Source organism: Pipistrellus hanaki (assembly GCF_964339955.1).
Source record: "Pipistrellus hanaki genome assembly, chromosome: 15".
NCBI classification, from domain to species: Eukaryota; Metazoa; Chordata; class Mammalia; order Chiroptera; family Vespertilionidae; genus Pipistrellus; species Pipistrellus hanaki.
The window spans coordinates 28,065,845-28,085,716 of record NC_140517.1 but is presented as its reverse complement, the minus strand read 5'-3'; the positions used below and the strand labels follow the sequence as shown (position 1 = coordinate 28,085,716).

Here is a 19,872-nt window from a genome sequence, read left to right as displayed (position 1 = left end):
CTGATTACGCCACTGCTATAACCATTATATTGAAGTATCCACATAGCAGGAACTGGCATTTCATATTTAAAATGCCCTGTAATAACTTTCACCTGTATTGCCAAAGGGGTTAGAAGGACAGGTTAGTCTTGAAGTTAACTATTATAGTATCCCATAATCCCAGATTTTCACACCATTGTTTAAAGGAGGATAGCCCCGCTAGTGTTGCTCAGTGGGTGAGCATCAACCTTTGAAGCAGGAGGTCACAGATTGATTCCTGGTCAGGGCATGTGCCTGGGTTGCAGGTTTGATCCCCAGTGTGGGGTGTACAGGAGGGTGACCAATGAGTCTCCAAAATGAATCTCTCTCCCTCTCCCTTCTTCTCTGAAATAAGTTTTTGTTTAAAAATTTTAATGAGGATTCCCCACCGAAATACAACGGATTGTTACAAAATACTACGAATAACTCTATTCCAACAAACTGAACAACCTGGAGGAAATGGACATATTCCTAGAAAAATACAAACTTCCAAAACTCAATCAGGAAGAATCTAAAAATCTCAATAGACCAGTGACTTGGGAAGAAATTGAAACAGTCATCAAAAAGCTTCCAGCAAACAAAAGCCCAGGGCCAGATGGCTTCACAGGAGAGTTTTACCAAACATTCAAGGAAGAACTAAAACCTATCCTCCTCAGACTATTCCAAAAAATTCAAGAGGAAGGAACACTTCCAAACTCCTTCTATGAAGCCAGCATCACCCTAATACCAAAACCTGATAAAGACAACTCAATGAAAGAGAATTACAGGCCAATATCCCTCATGAACATAGATGCCAAAATCCTCAACAAAATTCTAGCAAATCGGCTCCAGCAGAGCATCACAAAGATCATACACCATGACCAAGTAGGATTTATTCCAGGAATGCAAGGTTGGTACAATATCCGCAAATCAATAAACGTGATACATCACATAAACAAGTTGAAAGATAAAAATCATATAGTCATATCAATTGATGCAGAAAAAGCATTTGATAAAATCCAACACCCTTTCCTGATAAAAACTCTTAACAAGGTGGGAGTACAAGGATCATACCTCAACGTAATAAAAGCTATATATGATAAACCCACAGCCAACATCATACTCAATGGGCAAAAACTAAAACCATTCCCTCTAAGAACAGGAACAAGACAGGGATGCCCACTATCGCCACTCCTCTTTGACATAGTACTGGAAGTACTAGCCATTGCAATTAGACAAGAGGAGGAAATAAAAGGCATCCAAATTGGAAAAGAAGAAGTAAAGTTATCCTTATTTGCAGACGACATGATATTGTATATAAAAAACCCAAAAGACTCCATTAAAAAACTAATTGGCTTAATAAATGAATTTGGCAATGTAGCAGGATACAAAATTAACACCAAGAAATCTATGGCATTTCTATACACCAACAGTGAGTTTATAGAAACAGAGACTAAAAAAGCAATTCCATTTATGATCGCACCAAAAAAATTAAGATACCTAGGAATAAACTTAACTAAGGAAGTAAAGGACCTATACACGGAAAACTACACGACACTGAAAAAAGAAATAGAGGAAGATGTAAACAGATGGAAGAACATACCATGTTCATGGATTGGTAGAATCAACATCATCAAAATGTCCATACTTCCTAAAGCAATCTATAAGTTCAATGCACTCCCCATTAAAATACCAACGGCATATTTCACTGACCTAGAAAGAACTCTCCAAAAGTTCATTTGGAACAATAAAAGATCCCGAATAGCCACAGCAATCCTGAGAAAAAAGAGTAAAGTAGGAGGTATCTCAATACCAGACTTCAAACTGTATTACAAAGCCACTGTTCTCAAAACAGCCTGGTACTGGCACAAAAACAGACATATAGATCAATGGAATCGAATCGAGAACCCAGATATCAACCCAAATCACTATGCTCAATTAATATTTGACAAAGGAGGCACTAATATACAATGGAGTCAAGACAGTCTCTTCAATAAATGGAGTTGGGAAAATTGGACAGATACATGCAAAAGAATGAAACTAGATCACCAACTTACACCATACACAAAAATAAACTCAAAATGGATACAGAACTTAAACATCAGACGGGAAACCATAAAAATACTAGAAGCATCCACAGGCAACAAAATCTCAGACATATGCCAAAAGAACTTCTTCACTGATACTACCCCTAGTGCAATAGAAGCTAAAGAGAAAATAAACAAATGGGACTACATCAAAATAAAAAGCTTTTTTACAGCAAAAGAAACCATCAACAAAACAACAAGAAAGCCCACTGTGTGGGAGAACATATTTGCAAATGTTACCACTGATAAAGGTTTAATCTCCAACATCTACAAACAGCTTATACAACTAAATAAAAGGAAGATGAATGATCCAATTAAAAAATGGGCAATGGACCTAAATAGAATATTTTCAAAAGAAGACAGAAGGAAGGCCAAAAAGCACATGAAAACATGCTCAAAGTCACTAATTATCCGAGAGATGCAAATCAAAACAACAATGCGGTACCATCTCACACCTGTCAGAATGGCCAACATCAACAAATCAACAAACGACAAGTGTTGGCGAGGTTGCGGAGAAAAAGGAACCCTCGTGCACTGCTGGTGGGAATGTAGACTGGTGCAACCACTGTGGAGAACAGTGTGGAGTTTCCTCAAAAAACTGAAAATGGAACTCCCATTTGACCCAGTAATCCCACTGCTAGGAATATATCCCAAGAAACTAGAAACACCAATCAGAAAGGATATATGCACCCCTATGTTCATAGCAGCACAATCTACAATAGCCAGAATTTGGAAACAGTCTAAGTGTCCGTCAGCAGATGATTGGATCCAAAAACTATGGTACATCTACACAATGGAATACTATGCTGCCATAAAAAAGAAGGATTTCTCATCATTTGCAGCATCCTGGATGGAATTGGAGAACATCATGCTGAGTGAAATAAGCCAATCAATGAAAGAGAAACACCACATGACCTCACTCATTTGTGGATAATAAAGAACATTATAAACTGATGAACCATAAGATAGATATAGAGACAGTATATCAACAAGTAGACTGTCAAATTACAGCGGGGAGGGGAGGAAGATCTGGGGGAGATAATAAATCAACCGAAGGACTTGTATACATGCATATAAGTGCAACCAATGGACACAAAACTCTGGGGAGGGAGGGGATGTGTGGGAGGGAGGGAGGGGGTCAAAAAAAATGAATAAAATATATTAAAAAAATAAATAAAATAAAAAAATAAATAAAAATAAATAAAAAATAAAAAATTTTAATGAGGATAAATACTCAATTTTGTAGAGGCCACTAGGCCAAGAACAAAGTGAGAGCTGGTGGAGTTTTTGTTCTTGTGAAATAGAGCAAACATGCAAACTACACTTTTTCATGAATGGAGTTATTATAGCCAAAGGTTGTTTTTGGGTTTTTTTTTTTAATATATTTTATTGATTTTACACAGAGAGGAACTGAGAGGGACAGAGAGTTAGAAATGTCGATGAGAGAGAAACATCGACCAGCCACCTCTTGCACACCCCCCACAGGGATGTGCCCGCAACCAAGGTACATGCCCTTGACCGGAATCGAACCCGGGACCTTTCAGTCCGCAGGCCGACGCTCTATCCACTGAGCCAAACTGGTCCTGGCTAGCCAAAGGTTTTTTAACAGAAAACATTTTGGTTCCTAAATTTTAAAGGAGAATATTCTAAAATTAACTTTATATTTAATGAACATTTTAAAAAACAACCTTATTTTCATCTTTTAAAGAGATACACTGTTGTTTCTTTTCAGATATCTTTTTAGGTGAAACAGTCAAGGAATCCACTTTACATTTCATAGTTTTATCTGAAAAACAAAAACAGTGATAAAAGGTGTTATTAATAGAAAATATGACAAAAATAAAATCATAAAATCTTAATGCATAAAATTATGGAATAGAATTTTATATTAAATCTTACTTGAGGGAATTAAATTTTAATTTTAATTCTTTGTTGTTTTAAGTATTATATACGTCTCCTTTCCCCCCCCCCATGAACCACTCCCCAGCCACTCCCACCCCCAGGAAATGTCCTCACCCTCCTACTGTCTCTGTCCACTGATTATGCTTAAATGCATGCATACAAGTCCTTTGGTTGGTCTCTTGAGAAAATTTTAAAATCTTGTTTCAACCCTTCTTATTAGAAAATACTTTAAAAATTCCTTTACACTGGATTACTAAGAGTTAAATATAACATACTGCTGTAACTTGGCATACTCTACTTTCCAAAGGGCCAGAACGTCTCCCAACACACATGCTCTTCTTACAATGTGATTTTGACACTTCTTCCCACTGAGAAATGGGCTCTATATTCCTTTCCAATGTGTCTGGGTTGGCTTGTAAACAACATGTGACTTCTAAAGCTAGATCACAGAAATGTCATGTACTGCGACTTGCTCTCCTGGATTCCAGCTTATTTCTGAAACCCAGTCACCATAGTTGGGAGGAAAGTCCAAGCAACCACATGAAAAAAGCCACAATAGGAATTTCATATGACAGCCCAGCTGAAGTCCCAGGTAAAAGCCAGCATCAACTGCCAGACATAGGACTGAATAAATCTTCAAATGAATCAAACCATTTAGTTACCACCAGCCTTCGAGTCTTCCCAACCGAGGCCCCACACACACTGTGGAACAGAGTTAAAGCCTTCCTACTGTGCCCATACTGAATCGCTGACCACAGAATCCATGAGCATTATCAAATGGTGGTTTCACATCACTGAATATTATGTTTGTTATATAGCAACAACTGGAACACCAATTATAACTCAGTTCAGCAATGATTTGGGGTAATTGTGCATTTCACTTGTTAATAGCACAATGAATAGAAAACATATTAGAAAACAAGCTGAAGTTGAATGACCAGGAAGTGGCAAATTTCTGAAGAGGACTCTTTCAAATATATTTATCCTCTAGGACTAAATTTAAATTGTGAAAAGTGACAAAATTTGCTTAGTGAATAATTTGGATAATTAATCTGGGTAAAAATTAAGGTGGAACTCCAAAGAAAAGGGGGGAAAAATTCAACCCAGCAATCATTTATTAGAGTATTACAGAACAATTCTGGAAAAGTGTTAGTACTCAACTATCAATAAGAGAAACACAAATTAAATGACAAGGTATATTCCTGGCCAGTTTGGCTCAGTGGATAGAGTATCAGTCCACAGACTGAAAAGTCCTGGTTGGATTCTGGACAAGGGCACGAAACCTGGTTGCAGGCTCAATCCCCAGATCGGTGAGGGTGCATTCAGGAGGCAACCAATCGATGTGTCTCACTCACATCGTTGTTTCTCTTTACCTCTCCTCATCCCTTCCACTCTATCTAAAAATCAATGGAAAAAATATCCTCAGGTGAGGATTAAAAGAAAGAAGACAAGATATACCTTTCACCTATTGAATAAATCACTGAAATCACAAATTCGTTTGATGCCATCATAAATGTAAAAAAAAAAAAAAATGCCACTTCACAAAGGTCTGCAAAGAGGTGAAGCTTCACACCTGAGGAAATGGGGATAAAACAACAGTTTAAAAAGAACTCCTATATAAATCTATTGAAAATATCCAAGAGATAAAAGAAGAAATAGTATACATGAAACAAAACAGATGGCTATGAAAACACAGGCAAACATAAAGAAGAACCAGTAAAATGCTAAGCAGTAAGAAATAGTGATAAAATTGAAAACTCAAAAGATGAAGTAAATACTGAACTAGAAGCAAAGGGAAAAATGGAAATTTAAAGAATTAAACTACGAAAACTTTTTAGAAATCAGTTCAGAGAAATGAAAAAATTCAAAAAAGAAGCTAGAAAATGATAATAAAAGAACACACTAATTTATGGCCAATAGATTCAGAAAGAGAGGTAGGGGGAAATCTTTGAAAACATTAAAATTTAATACTTTTCAGAAATTCATGTTAAAGATGAATTCGGTAATTGAAAAATTCCAAGTGTTAATAAGTGAATATTGAACCATCCACTTTTAAATATATTAAACTACAGAATATCAAGATAAAGATAAAATCTAAAAAGTCAATCAACAGGACATACTAAGAACTTACAAAAGAATAATCAAGAGTCAGAGATCAGAAGAAAATGGAGTACTATCTTTTTATTTTATTTATTTTATTTTATTTTTTAGTCCTCACCTGAAGATTTTTTTATTGATTTTAGAGAAAGGGGCAGAGAGAGAATCATCAAGTAGTTCCACCCATATGCTCCCTGACTAGGGATCAAACCCACAATCTAGGTTATGTATCCTGACTTGGAGTTGAACTATCAGTTAATAGTATGAACTATTAACATATGTACTTGAGGAAAAAGTAAAACCAGTAGTGCAATACTACTACTAATAACCAACATTTACTTAGTGTGTTATTGTGAATCAACATATTCTATATGTTCATTGCAGCATTATTTACAAATGCCAAGATCTTTGGAAGCAGCCCAAGTGTCCATCAGTAGGTAAGTAGATTAAAAAAAAAAAAACCTGTGGTACATTTATACAATGAAATACTACTCAGCCACAAAAAGAAGGAAACCTTATCTTTTGCAACAGCATACATATTTAACCACAATAAATGTACATGACTTTTTACAAAATCATAGGTGGCACTTATAATAGGAGAAATGGAAACTAATCTAAGATACTATTTTTTACTTGCAGATTGAAAAAAAACCAAAGACTTGGAATATTCTCTGCTGGTGAGGCTGTGGGCAAAAAATAGGCACAATCTCCATAGATTCCCAGTGGGACTCCAGGATGATATGGCACCTATGCACAAGCACCTGGCAATCTATAGATATAAAAGCTTAAGCGACCATTACGACCAGATGACCAGCCAGTAGCTATGACATGCACTGGCCCAAACCTTGCTGCTGGGGTCCCAACTGCCCCGAATCTGGTTCACCCAAACCCCAGACCCAGATAGGAGCAGAATCGGCTGTGGGTAGCTTGCTGCTGGGTCCAACCTCCCGTGGTCCCTCCCCCTGGCAAACTGGCTCCCTCCGCAATTGGCCCTGATCACCGGCCAGGCCAAGGGAACCACCCATGCACAAATTTATGCTCCAGTATTCTAATAAAAATCAACCTTTAACCCAGAAGTCCTTTTTCTAGAAATCTACATAGGAAATATATCACCATGAACATAAAATAATGTGTACTGGGAAACACTGTATACTCACGTGTCTATACTAATTTTTTGTGGGTTTTTTTTTTATTGCACTTATTTATGGTTAACAAAATTATACAGGTTTCAGGTGCACAATTCCACAACATATCCTCTGTGTACTGTGTGTTCACCACCCACATCAAGTCTCCTTCCATCACCATTTATCCCCTTTACTCTCCTCCACCTCCCCACCTCTCCATCCACCCCCACAGCAGTCATCACTCTGTCGTCCCATGAGGTTTTTCTCATTTTGCTCAATCCCCCCACCCCACCACCAAGCCCTGCATCCCTCACCCTGAAGCTGTTAGTCTGCTCTCTGAGTCTGTCTCAATTTTGTTAGTTCATTTTGTTCATTAGATTCCACATATGACTGAAATCATATGGTACTTGCCACCTTTCTCTAACTGGCTTATTTCACTGTCTTAGCATAATGTTCTCCAGGTTCATCCATGCTGTCACAAAGAGTAACATTTTCTTCCTTTTGATGGAAGAGTAGTATTCCATTGGGTAAATGTACCACAGCTTTTTTATCCACTTACCTACAGATGGACACTTGAGCTGCTTCCATATCCTGGTTATCCTATCTAATAAAGAGGGGATATGCTAACTGACCATCACACCCTCACAAGATGGCAGTGCCCACAGTCAATAAAGTGAATATGCTAATTGACTCACATCCTCACAAGATGGCATGCCCACAGCCACAAGATGGCAGCACCCAGTCTCCTCATCCCTGCCTCATCCAGTCAGAGTACCCCAGTTCCCTCAGCCCTGCCTTATCCAGCCAGAGTCCCCAAGTCCCCTTAGCCCCGCAGGTAAAGGCAGTTGGGGGCGATTATGCTGGCAGGAGAGCAGTTAGGCATCAATCAGGCCAGCAGTGGAGCAGTTATGGGGCTATCAGGCTGGCAGGCAGAATGGTTAGAGGCAATCAGGCAGGCGAGTGGTTAGGAGCTAGCAGTCCCAGATTGTAAGAGGGATGTCCCAGATTGGAGAGAGTGCAGGACCAACACTCCCTCCCCCAGCCCATGCACACACTTCATGCACCGGGCCTCTAGTTGTAAATACTTCAATGAACATAGGAATACAAATATTCTTTCAAATTAGTATTTTGGGTTTCTTTTGGATAAATTCCCAGAAGTGGAATTACAAGGTCATAAGGCAGTTTTAATTTTTTAAAAATATTTTTTATTGATTTCAGAGGGGAAGGGGAAGGGGGATGAAAACATCAATGATGAAAGAGAATCAATGATCTGCCGAAACTGGTTTGGCTCAGTGGTAGAGCTCAGTCTGCGGACTGAAAGGTCCCAGGTTCGATTCCGGTCAGGGGCATGTACAGTGGTTGCGGGCACATCCCCGGTAGGGGGTGTGCAAGAGGCAGCTGGTCGGTGTTTCTCTCATCGACGTTTCTAGCTTTCTCTCTCCCTTTCTCTCTGTAAAAAATCAATAAAAATATATTTTTTAAAAAAGAGAATCAATGATCAGCTGCCTTCTGAATGTCCCCCAATTGGGATCAAACCACAACCTGGGCATGTGCCCTGACTGGGAATCGAACTGTGACCTCCTGGTTCATAGGCTGACACTCAACCTCTGAACCACATTGGCCAGAGAAGAGACACAGAGAGAAACACTGATGTGAGAGAGACACATCGATTGGTTTCCTCCCAGCTTGTAATCAAGGTGCATGCCCTTGACCAGAATTGAACCCGGGAATCTTCAGTACTTGGGCCAACACTCTATCCACTGAGCCAAACCAGCTAGAACACTTAATGGCATTCTGATGAATAAATATTTGTGGATTAGGGGAATGAAAGTTGATCTGTCATAGATGTCAAGACCATATTTAGAATTGATAAACCTATAAAGAATTAACTAATCAAGGTTTTCAAATTTAATTGCTTAAGGTATTACAAATAGTGGTACATGCCGAAACCAGTTTGCCTCAGTGGATAGAGCGTCGGCCTGCGGACTGAGGGGTCCCAGGTTCGATTCTGGTCAAGGGCATGTACCTTGGTTGTGGGCACATCCCCAGTGGGGGGGGTGCAAGAGGCAGCTGATTGATGTTTCTCTCTCATCGATGTTTCTAGCTCTCTATTCCTCTCCTTTCCTCTCTGTAAAAAACCAATAAAATACATATTTTTTTAAAAATAGTGGTACATTTGTCTCCTCCTCCCCCACCCCTACAACCCTCCCACTGGCCTCCCCTACCCGCGGGCACTTGCCCTCATCTCCCCACCCCCAGTGTCTTGCGTCTGTTGGTTGTGCTTATATGCATGCATATAAGACCTTCGGTTGCTCTCTTACCACCCCCCTCAACCCTTCCTTACCTTCCCGCTATAATTTGACAGTCTATTTGATGGTTCTTTGCCTCTATTTTTGTTCAACAGTTTGCAATGTTTTTTATTATCCATAAATAAGTGAGATCAGCTGAAACTGGTTTGGCTCAGTGGATAGAGCGTCGGTCTGCGGAATGAAAGGTCCTGGGTTCGATTCCGGTCAAGGGCATGTTACCTTGGTTGTGGGCACATCCCCAGTAGGGGGTGTGCAAGAGGCAGCTGATCGATGACTCTCTCATCAATGTTTCTAACTATCCCTCTCTCGTCCTCTCTGTAAAAAATCAATAAAATATATATTTTTAAAAATAAGTGAGATCATATGGTATTTATCTTTCACTGACTGGCTTATTTCATTTAGCATAATGCTCTCCAGATACATCCATGCTGTTGCAAATGATAAGAATTCCTTCTTTTTATAGCAGCATAGATTTCCATTGTGTAGATGTACCACAGTCTTCTAATCCATTCATCTGCTGATGAGCTTTTAGGCTGTTTTCAAATCTTAGCTATTGTAAATTGCGCTGTTTTGAACATATAGGTGCATATATGCTTTCTGATTGGTGTTTCTGTTTTCTTGGAATATATTCCTATAAGTGGTATTACTGGGTCAAATGGCAGTTCCATTTTTAATTTTTTGAGGAAACTCCATACTGTTCTCCACAGTGGTTGCATCAGTCTGCATTCCCACCAGCAGTGCATGAGGGTTCCTTTTTCTCCCCATCCTCTCCAGCACTTGTCATTGGTTGATTTGTAGAGGTATCTGTCACCAGTGGCTGCAAGGTCCTAGTTTGCGTCTGAGACCAGACTTGGTGGTGCTGAGGCCAGGATCCTAATCTTAAGCAGCTCTATTTTTCAAGATGGTCTGGTCTGTGTGTCCGCACTGGCCGCCCCCCAGAATGTCCACACTGGCAACAGAGCTTCGCTAAGTCTGTCCAGTTTGGCAGCCTCTTGGAAGACGGCAGTATCTAACTGTCCCTAACTCACAGACTCACAGAATCACAGACACACACACACACACACACACACCACATCCACGCACTCCTCTATCGCTCCCTCACTCTCTCACTCTCTCCCTCCCTAACTTTCTGCCAGTTGCCATCTTCAGATCTAATCAGAGTTATTTTAAGATTTGGAGATAACTGTCAAAATAAATGGCTAAGAAAAAAGCCTGGGGTGAGAAGATTCTGGACAAGAGAAAATTACTTTTTATTATAGCCTTTCTGTATTATTTGATTATTTAACCAAGTATTTTTAAAAATATTAAACTTTGACTAAAAAATAATATAAAGAAACTTTAAAGAGAAATATCAAAAATTAATCACAATGATTAGAAGGAAAAAGAAATCTTTGTTTAGATAAATAACAATAATATTGTGGTTTTTATGGTTTTTATTTTTTTAATATTTTTATTAATTTCAGACAGGAAGGGAGAGGGAGAGAGAGATAGAAACATCAATGATGAGAATCATTGGTCTGGATGCCTTCTTCACCTCCCACAATGGGGGATCGAGCCCACAACCTGGACATGTGTCCTGATCAGGAATCAAACTGTGACCTCCCAGTCAACGCTCAATCACTGAGCCATACCAGTCAAGCTAATAACTTCATTTTTACGTGACAATCCAATAAAATCTCACATTTTGTTTACCAACAACTTTTTCCTATTCAAAGACATGCATAGTTGATTGCAACACTGATGTAATACAGAACAATAGGAAACAATGACTATCCAGCAATCTGGGGCTACTTAGAATAATAATGACATATTCACACAATAGAAAGCTGTGCAATGATTAAACACAACGTAAATGCCTTGTATTTTCCCTGTTCCAATGAAAATGAAAGAAACACAAATTGAAAGAACACATTCCCACCAGAGGCTCCTTTCAGCAGCAATTCTAATTTAAGATCCCTACAGGAGGCAGATCAGGATCTGGGGCAGGGCTGCAGGGGCTAAGCTATGTGAACTCTGTTCATGAACGACCCACCTAATAAACTCAATGTGACAGAAGTAATGCCTCCCCACTCGCAGAGAAGGCAATGGGACTGATAACCCGACAGTCTCATGTCAGAGCCCATATCCTTAAACTCACGTTATACTGGACACATTTGACCTAGAAAGAAGTTCAGCCATATATTATGTGAAAAACACTACACAGAGTTATATATAGTAGAATCCCATTTCTGGAAAATAAAAATTGTATTCACACTCTCACATCTGGAAAACTTTTGGAAAAAGGACTCCAAAATTTTAATAAGTAGGTATAAAAATGACAGATGTTTGAAATTTTTATTATCTGTATTTTTCTATATTGAACATTACCAAACTAATTAAAAACAATTTTAAGTAAAGGGAATATTTTACTTGACTAAAGCTATAACTTAGTTGAGATTTACTATGGATGCATATGAAATATTATATCCACAAGTATGTGTACACCCAATGTAGTAACAAAATTGTTTAGGAATTACCACAGGGTGAGCCAAGCATCAAAGATGCTGGCAGATTTCACCCATGTCCAACAATTTCCATTAATTTAATATTATAAAGATATGAAATTAAAGATTGCATATTTCTGCTCTCATAAAGGTGTCTTTCTTATTGTTATGTATCCCATTACTTAAAATAAAAATCAATCATATATATATATATATATATATATATATATATATACACTCTGAGGATAAATATCATTTATCTATATCTGGGCAGGAATAAATCAGTTCTACATGAACAAGTGCCTGTTATGCTCCTTACATTATAATCAAATCCTGTAAGTATGAATTGAGCATCGACTAATTTGCAAGGCAAGTTATCTTTGTCAGCAAGACATCACAAACTGGTCCCATTAAATTAAGAAGAGAGAAATACCATAGCCCTTCTAAACAACCCTTATTATCTTCAGACCATTAAGAGGGTTGTTTTATGCTGCTTCTGAAAAGAAGCAAGCAAGTAGAACTTACCCAGGATAGTAGCTGTTAGCCCTGGATCACTCACAACACGCTTGGGCCACGAATGCTGGAGAGACTGCGCCAGAAAAGTTAAACCATGTGACTCTGACAGAAATAATATATTTCAGGATTAAAGCATGAAATTAAACCCAAATACAAATGTGAATTCTTTTACATACTTCTGCTCTCACTTTTAATAGTAAGGTTATAGGTGACATTGCTCCTCAACAGGAAAGACGTGAAGGACTAAAGAAAACTGAATGTAGAAATAGGTGAAGTGTTTCCATTGTCCATGACTGATTTTCCTCATATATTCATGCTATTAACTAGTTCTTTTAAACAACAAACAAAAGCTTGTTTTGCAGTATCTCTGAATTATGAACACATGGACAGACTCCTGAAAACATAATTTCACGTTAATAAGAAATTGAGAATAGTTTTTTCCTGTTCTCATAAAAACAAGCTGTAGCAGCTTTAGGACCTCAAAACTTGTAACACACTCACTAAGTATGTAATTAAAGTGTTAAATTGAGAGTTCGAGTCCCTGTCTCTGTATAGGGAAACATTTATACAACTATATCAAAACATTAAGATTCAGGTGGGGGAGGGGAGAGCTAGAAGGGGTCAATGGGGGGAAAAGGGAGACGTTAAGTGATACTTTCAACAATAAAGATTTTAAAAAAACACACTAAGATCTCTATAAATAAAACAATTTAAAGGAAACATATCGGTGAGGAGTTACTCACTTTCCATTCCTTGAGAATCTTTCCCTTGCAAAAACATTGGCCAAAGACTAAGTGCTGGATTGAGTTTATTGGGAAAGGATGCTGACTTTATACTCAATCTTGGTTTCTCTAAAGAATCAAAGTTTTTATTCTCCATGGGTGATACATAACAAGCGAAGTTCTTTGCAACCAGGTCATCATTAACACAAACCTGTACAATTTTAAACATTTCATGAATTATAAGACAAATATAGTTAAATGACTATTCAGAAAATATTCCAAATTAACCACAATTATGATCCTCAAAAAAGTTATTTTATAGAACATAATTTGATAGAACTTGATCTCTTGATTGCTGCACTTGTAATGATGAACCAGATATTTCTGACCATTCTTTCAGATAAGAAAAACAATAAGAATCCATATGAAATACCAAACAAAAAGTCTTCTTAAAAGCACTGAAGAGCTAACATAACTTTGCCATGCAAAGATCTGGGGTGGGAGGGGGGGGGGGTGCAAAGACAAAATACAAGTCAGAAAAGGAAAAACTGATAAATCAAACCTTATCAAAATTTAAAATTTCTGTTCTTAAAAACATACTGTTAAGAACAATCCAAAGACAGGAAGAAAATATTTCTAGCCCTGGCCAGTGTGGCTCAGTTGACTGGACATAATCTGGTACACCAGAAGGTTCAATTCCTGGTCAGGGCACATGCCCAGGTTGCAGGGTTGATCCCCAGGAGGGGTTGTCCATGAGGCAGCCCTTCAATGCTTTGCTCCCACATCAATGTTTCTCTTTCCATCTCTCTCTCAAAAAATCAATAAAATTTAAAAATATATTTTTCTAAATAACTTATCTGGATGGATGTGAACCCAAAACATTTAAAAACTGTAAAAACTAAAACTAAAAATTAAAAACTCAATATAAAGAAAACAAACAACCCATAAAAAATGAAAGATAGTAATCCAAGCAGCATGGAGAAGCACATTGTAAAGTGTATAATTGACCACTGTGCTGTACATCTGAACTAATGCAATACGGAATGTAAACTGTAAAAAAAAATTATTTAACAGAATGGTACTGGCATAAAAACTGACACATGAAATAGAATAGAGAGCCCAGTAATAAGCCCACACAGATACAGTTAGTTTATTTATGACAAAGGGCCAAGAATATGCAACAGAGAAAGGGCAGTCTTTTCAGTAAATGGTACTGAGAAAATTGGACCACTACCTTACACCATACACAAAATTAACTCGAAAATGGATGAAGGACTTGTATATAAGACCTCAAATTATTAAAATTCCTACAAATTAAACCCTAGGTGGTAAGCTCTTTGACATCAATCTTGACGATGATTCTTTTAATTTGATACCTATTGGTATCAAAGAAAACAAAAGCAAAAACAAACAAGTGGCACTACATCAAACTAAGAAGCTTCTGCACAACAAAGGAAGCCTTAAACAAAATGAAAAGGCAACCTACTGAATGGGAGAGCATGTCTGCAAATCATATATCTGATATGGAATTAGTATCCAGAACATATTTTTTAAAAATCCAAATAAAAAAATGGGCAGATCTGAAGACAATTTTCCACAGGAGACATACAGATGGCCAACAGGTACATGAAAAGATGCTCAACATCACTATCAACAGGGGAATGCATATTTAAACCACAAAGAGATACCACTACTCATCTATAAGAATGACCATGCAAGTGTTGAAGATAATGTGGAAGTAGAACTCACATACACTGCTAAGGGGATTTTAAATGGTCAACCATTTTGGAAAACTATTTGATAAACATTTTGTTTGTTTTCTTAAATCCTCACCCAAGGATATTTTATTCATTGATTTTTAGAGAGACTAGGAGGGAAGGCAAGAGGGGGAGAGAAAGAGAAACATCAGTGTGAGAGACACACATGGATTCATTGCCTCCAGCACACGCCCCAATCCTTTAGTGCACAGACTGACACTCTACCACTGAGCCACACCGGCCAAGGCTTTGGTAGTTTCTCAATATCTACTATCCAGAAATGAAAGTATAGGTCCACAGGAAGTCTTGTACATGAATATTCACAGCAGGTTTTTTTTTAAAATATATTTTATTGATTTTTTACAGAGAGGAAAGGAGAGAGATAGAGAGCTAGAAACATCGATGAGAGAGAAACATTGACCAGCTGCCTCTTGCACACCCCCTACCTGGGATGTGCCCGCATCCAATGTACATACCCTTGACTGGAATTGAACGTGGGACCTTTCAGTCTGCAGACCAACACTCTACCACTGAGCCAAACCAGCTTCAGCCACAGCAGTTTTATTTGTAATTATCCAAAGTGGCCACAACTCAAATGTCCATCAACAAGTGAATGGATAAACACACAAGTTTATCCAGAAAAAAACAATATCTTTATTTTTGACAATAAAAGGAATAACATGGATGGATCTTAAAATAACTTTGTTGAGTGAAAAAACCCAGGCAAGAAAATGAAGATGCTGATGATGGGAAGGCAGACTGCAAGATAGTGTGTGAGTGAGAAAACAAAGGGAGAGTGTGTGGTCACACGGGGAGTGTTTGTTGGTGAGTTGAAAGACAGATATACTCGGAGAATGTAGAGGACTGCTGGATGGGGCTCCCCTGACCGGGCAGCCCCCACTGCTGCTAGGTTCCCTCCCGGAGTGACCAGCTCGGATGAGGAGACCGTGCCATCTTGAAGGGGAAAGTGATGTTATCAGAAGCCTGAAAAGCCCAGGAAATCTACAACTACGGCTCCCACTGAACAGTTACAAACCCGAGAACACTGGTCCCAAGTGCTCCAAGCACGCGGATTCAGAGGAGCTCTACACTCCCTCCCAGAGAGGTCAGATTTCCTCTGGGATAAGGTGAGGTCTGTAGTTCCTGCAGGAGAGAGAAATGCACGCACAGTAGGTACTGGAGGACCTGGGGAAGTCTGTAGCTAGAAAAATCAGTGGCTGTTGGGGGGGGGGGGGGGTCCGTGAATGATGAAAGGGGTCCTCAAAGATGCTAATAGAAGGGAACTCTAAAAAGCAACCCAATTTCATCTGGGTGCAAAAGGACAGCCTAAAATTTTTAAAAGTGTGCCGGCTGCTTAGACCCAAGGGGAAAAAAAGACTGCACAGACTTGCTTGCGCACAGCCCCCGAGTTCGCACACTTAATCTGGCTTTCTTTCTTGGTTTTTTTTTTCTTTTCTTTTTTTTTTCCCTCTTTAAATCCTTGCTTCTGATTACTAAGCCCAATACATAGGATCACACAACTGGGGACAATCTAAGAGACTGCAAGAAAAAGTTGTTTTTCTGGAACCTGGGAATCAGAACAGGGAATAACCATCAGAGAACCAGCTCTGGGGCAACCCACTCCCATAAATCGGTATTTAGTGCCACCGGAAAAACAAAATCTTAACACTAGCTAGAGAGGATCTATAGCCCCCGAGGTCAATCCAGAAACACTGCCACCCAGGGGTTGAATCACAAATTGACTCTTGTGTAAACACAAATAAAGGAATATGAGAAATAAAGATGTACTGCCTGCTTAAAAATCAGGACTGGCTTACAACTGAGGAGCAGTGAACTTCAATACTGTCCTGACTAGGAAACAGGCATGTCAAACAGAACAGTAGAGGAAGTGAATGACCTTCATTACTGCACATTTGTTTTCATCTTTTACTTAAAAAACTATTTTTTCTTTTTTCCTCACTTGATTTTTACCTTCTTAATTATTACATTTTTATTTTCAATCAGTATTATTACTAATATTATTTTACTTTTTTTTAAGCGTCATTTTATTTTCTCTTTATTTTACTTTGGGATTAGTGTCCTACATTCTATTTTCAACTTTCCTTAGCATCATTTTACTCAATCTCTACTTTACCTTTATGCCATCGCTCTCTTCCTCATTTTTGTCCTTTTGTTGTCCTGCTTCTCTTACCTGATTCCTGCTTTAGATTTCCCCTATGACTTATTTTACCCTGTTAAAATTTCAACCTACTAATAAATCTAATTCCCAATCCCCTGCTTCAAATCCATACACACCTCTCTCTTCTTTCTTCACTATCAAAAAATTTTCCTTTTTTTGTTGTTGTTGTTGGCTTGATTATATCAATTTTTTATGCTTGTTTGAGTTATTATTTTGCTTATTCTTTTTGTTTTTTTGGTGGGGGTTGTTTGTTTTTTTGCTTCTGTTTTGCCTCGTCTCACTTGATATTAGTTGTTGTTTGCAGTTTGCATTCATCTCCAGGTACTTGTTGCTGACATGTGTTGGGATTAGTGGCTGTTCTATTGGAGTTTCTCCATATATATATATATATATATATATATATATATATATATATATATATACACACACACACATACACACACACACACACACACACCTGTATTTTCCAGCGTATAAGACGACCCCCTAATTTTACAGTTAAAACATAGGTTTAGGCCTATATTCGCTGTATAAGACTACCCCCCCCCCCACTTCCGAGGCAATACCAGTTCTTTTTTTAATAGACCGCCTCTCTGACTCTGGCCAATCTGAGCAGGCTTTTTTTCATTTCAAAAGTCATCTTATACGCCGGAAAATACGGTGTGTGTGTGTGTGTGTGTGTGTGTGTATTCCCCCCCACTTCTTCCTTATTCTCTCTCTTCACTCTTACTTTTTTCCTTTTCCCAATTTAATTTTTGCACTCTTTTCTCCCTCCCTCCCTCCCTCCCTCCCTCCCTCCCTCCCTCCCTCCCTCCCTCCCTCCCTCTCTCTCTTTCTCTCTCCTCTGTTCTCTCCTATCCTCTAATTCTCCTTTCTCTGGTGGTCACCTTTATTCGGGGCTATTAATATCGTGAATATATTTGTGTTCAGTGCCTTATGTGTTATACCTTGTTGTATTGTATTTTGTGCCTTAAAATCAACACAGGAGATAGAAAACTACATAACTAGACATGCAGAGAAGAGAGATCATGGGGAGACAAAGAAACAGCCGGCATACGAAAAAAAGCAGGCATTATCAGAAAAGGAAGTAAACGAAATGGAGGAAAGCAATATGTCAGAGAAAGAATTCAGAGAAATGGTCATAAGATGGATGAAAACAATGGAAGACAAATTCAACAATATGTATAAGAACTAAGAGAAAATGAAGAACCAAGACGAAATGAAAAATGACATCACTGTTGTAAAGAACTCAATAGTAAGCATCAATGTAGACTAGAAGAAGCAGAGTTAGGAAAAAATACCCAAGTAGAGCAGCTTCTAGAAAAAAAAATTAAAAAGCAGGAGGAGAGCATAAGACGGGGGTCTTCAAACTACGGCCCTCGGGCCACATGTGGCCTGCAGAGGAGTCTGATCCGGCCCGCCAGGTTTTTTGGGCAGTGAGCGCAGCCGAGGTGTTACAGTAGGAATTAGTAGTTCATATAGTCCGGCCCTCTGGCTCTCTGAGGGACCGTGATCTGGCCCCCACTTTAAAAAGTTTGAGGACCCCTGGCCTAAGAGAACTTTGGGACAACACAAAATGAAACAACATCCGCATAATAGGGGTCCCAGAAGGAGATGAGACTGATTAAGGAATAGAAAACCTGTTTGAAGAAATAATGATAGAAAACTTCCCTGATTTAGGGAAGAAAAAATCCCCCACAAATCCAAGAAGCTCAGAGTCCTAAGCAAAATGAATTCCAAAAGACTTATGCCAAGGCACATTATAATTAAATTGGCAAACACCAACAACAAAGTAAGAATCTTCTAAGCACCCAGAGAGAGACAGAAAGTTACCTACAAAGTATCTCCCATCAGATTAGTGACTAACTTCTCAAAAGAAACACATCAGGCCAGAAGGGAATGGAATAAAATAAAAATTGAGCGGCATTCTACAAAATAGCCAGGTCTTCAAAGATGAGGAAAGACTGAAGAACTGTCTCATCAGACTGAGGAGATTAGAGTCATGACAATCAGATACAATGTGGGATCTTCACTCAGATCCTAGCACAGAGAAAGAAAATTAGTGGGAAAACTGCCAAAATTCAAATAAGATCTATAGATTTTCTAAAAATAGTATTTTTATCAGTTTCAATTTTCTGGTTTTAATCACTGAATCACTGGTTTGTATGATTAACATGAAGAGAACCCAGGTAAAGGATATACACAACTCTCCGATATTTTTACATCTTGTCTATAACTATAAAAATATTTCAAAATAAATTTTTAAAATAAATCTGTGATCTAGATTGACCTCTATGAGCCCCAAACAGCCTAAAGAGCATCTCATCTAACTCCACACAAGGTGCTGAGCTGCATCCTTCATAAAGATGACCAAATACTAACAGCTTATAATTAAAGCAGGGGGCTCACATGTTATCTGAATATTTTATTTTTTTAAAATGCTCACTCGAGGATATTTTCCCACTGATTTTCAGAGAGAGCAGAAGAGAGAGAAAAAGACAGAGAGAAAATCGATGTGAGAGAAATACATCGACTGATTGCCTCCTGCATGAGCTCTAACCAGGGCCTGGGCCAGAGAGGAGCCTACAACCGAGGTATGTGCCATTGACTGGAATTGATCCCAGGACCCTTCAGTCTGCAGGATGACACTCTATCTACTGAGCCAAACCAGCCAGGGCTGTTATCTGAAGTCTTTATAA

At 38.5% G+C, this 19,872-nt stretch overlaps 1 protein-coding gene across 1 annotated transcript in view; it reads right to left on the bottom strand.

Moving 5' to 3' along the window:
- TDRD12 (tudor domain containing 12) overlaps positions 1-19,872 on the bottom strand; it is a 114,241-nt gene that overhangs the window by 59,425 nt on the left and 34,944 nt on the right. The window contains exons 8-10 of the mRNA XM_084905689.1: positions 13,259-13,448; positions 12,525-12,617; positions 3,773-3,870 (exon numbers count right to left, since the gene is read on the bottom strand). Of these exons, the coding sequence (XP_084761815.1) occupies positions 3,773-3,870; positions 12,525-12,617; positions 13,259-13,448 (381 nt within the window). The remainder of the gene's footprint in view (positions 1-3,772; positions 3,871-12,524; positions 12,618-13,258; positions 13,449-19,872) is intronic.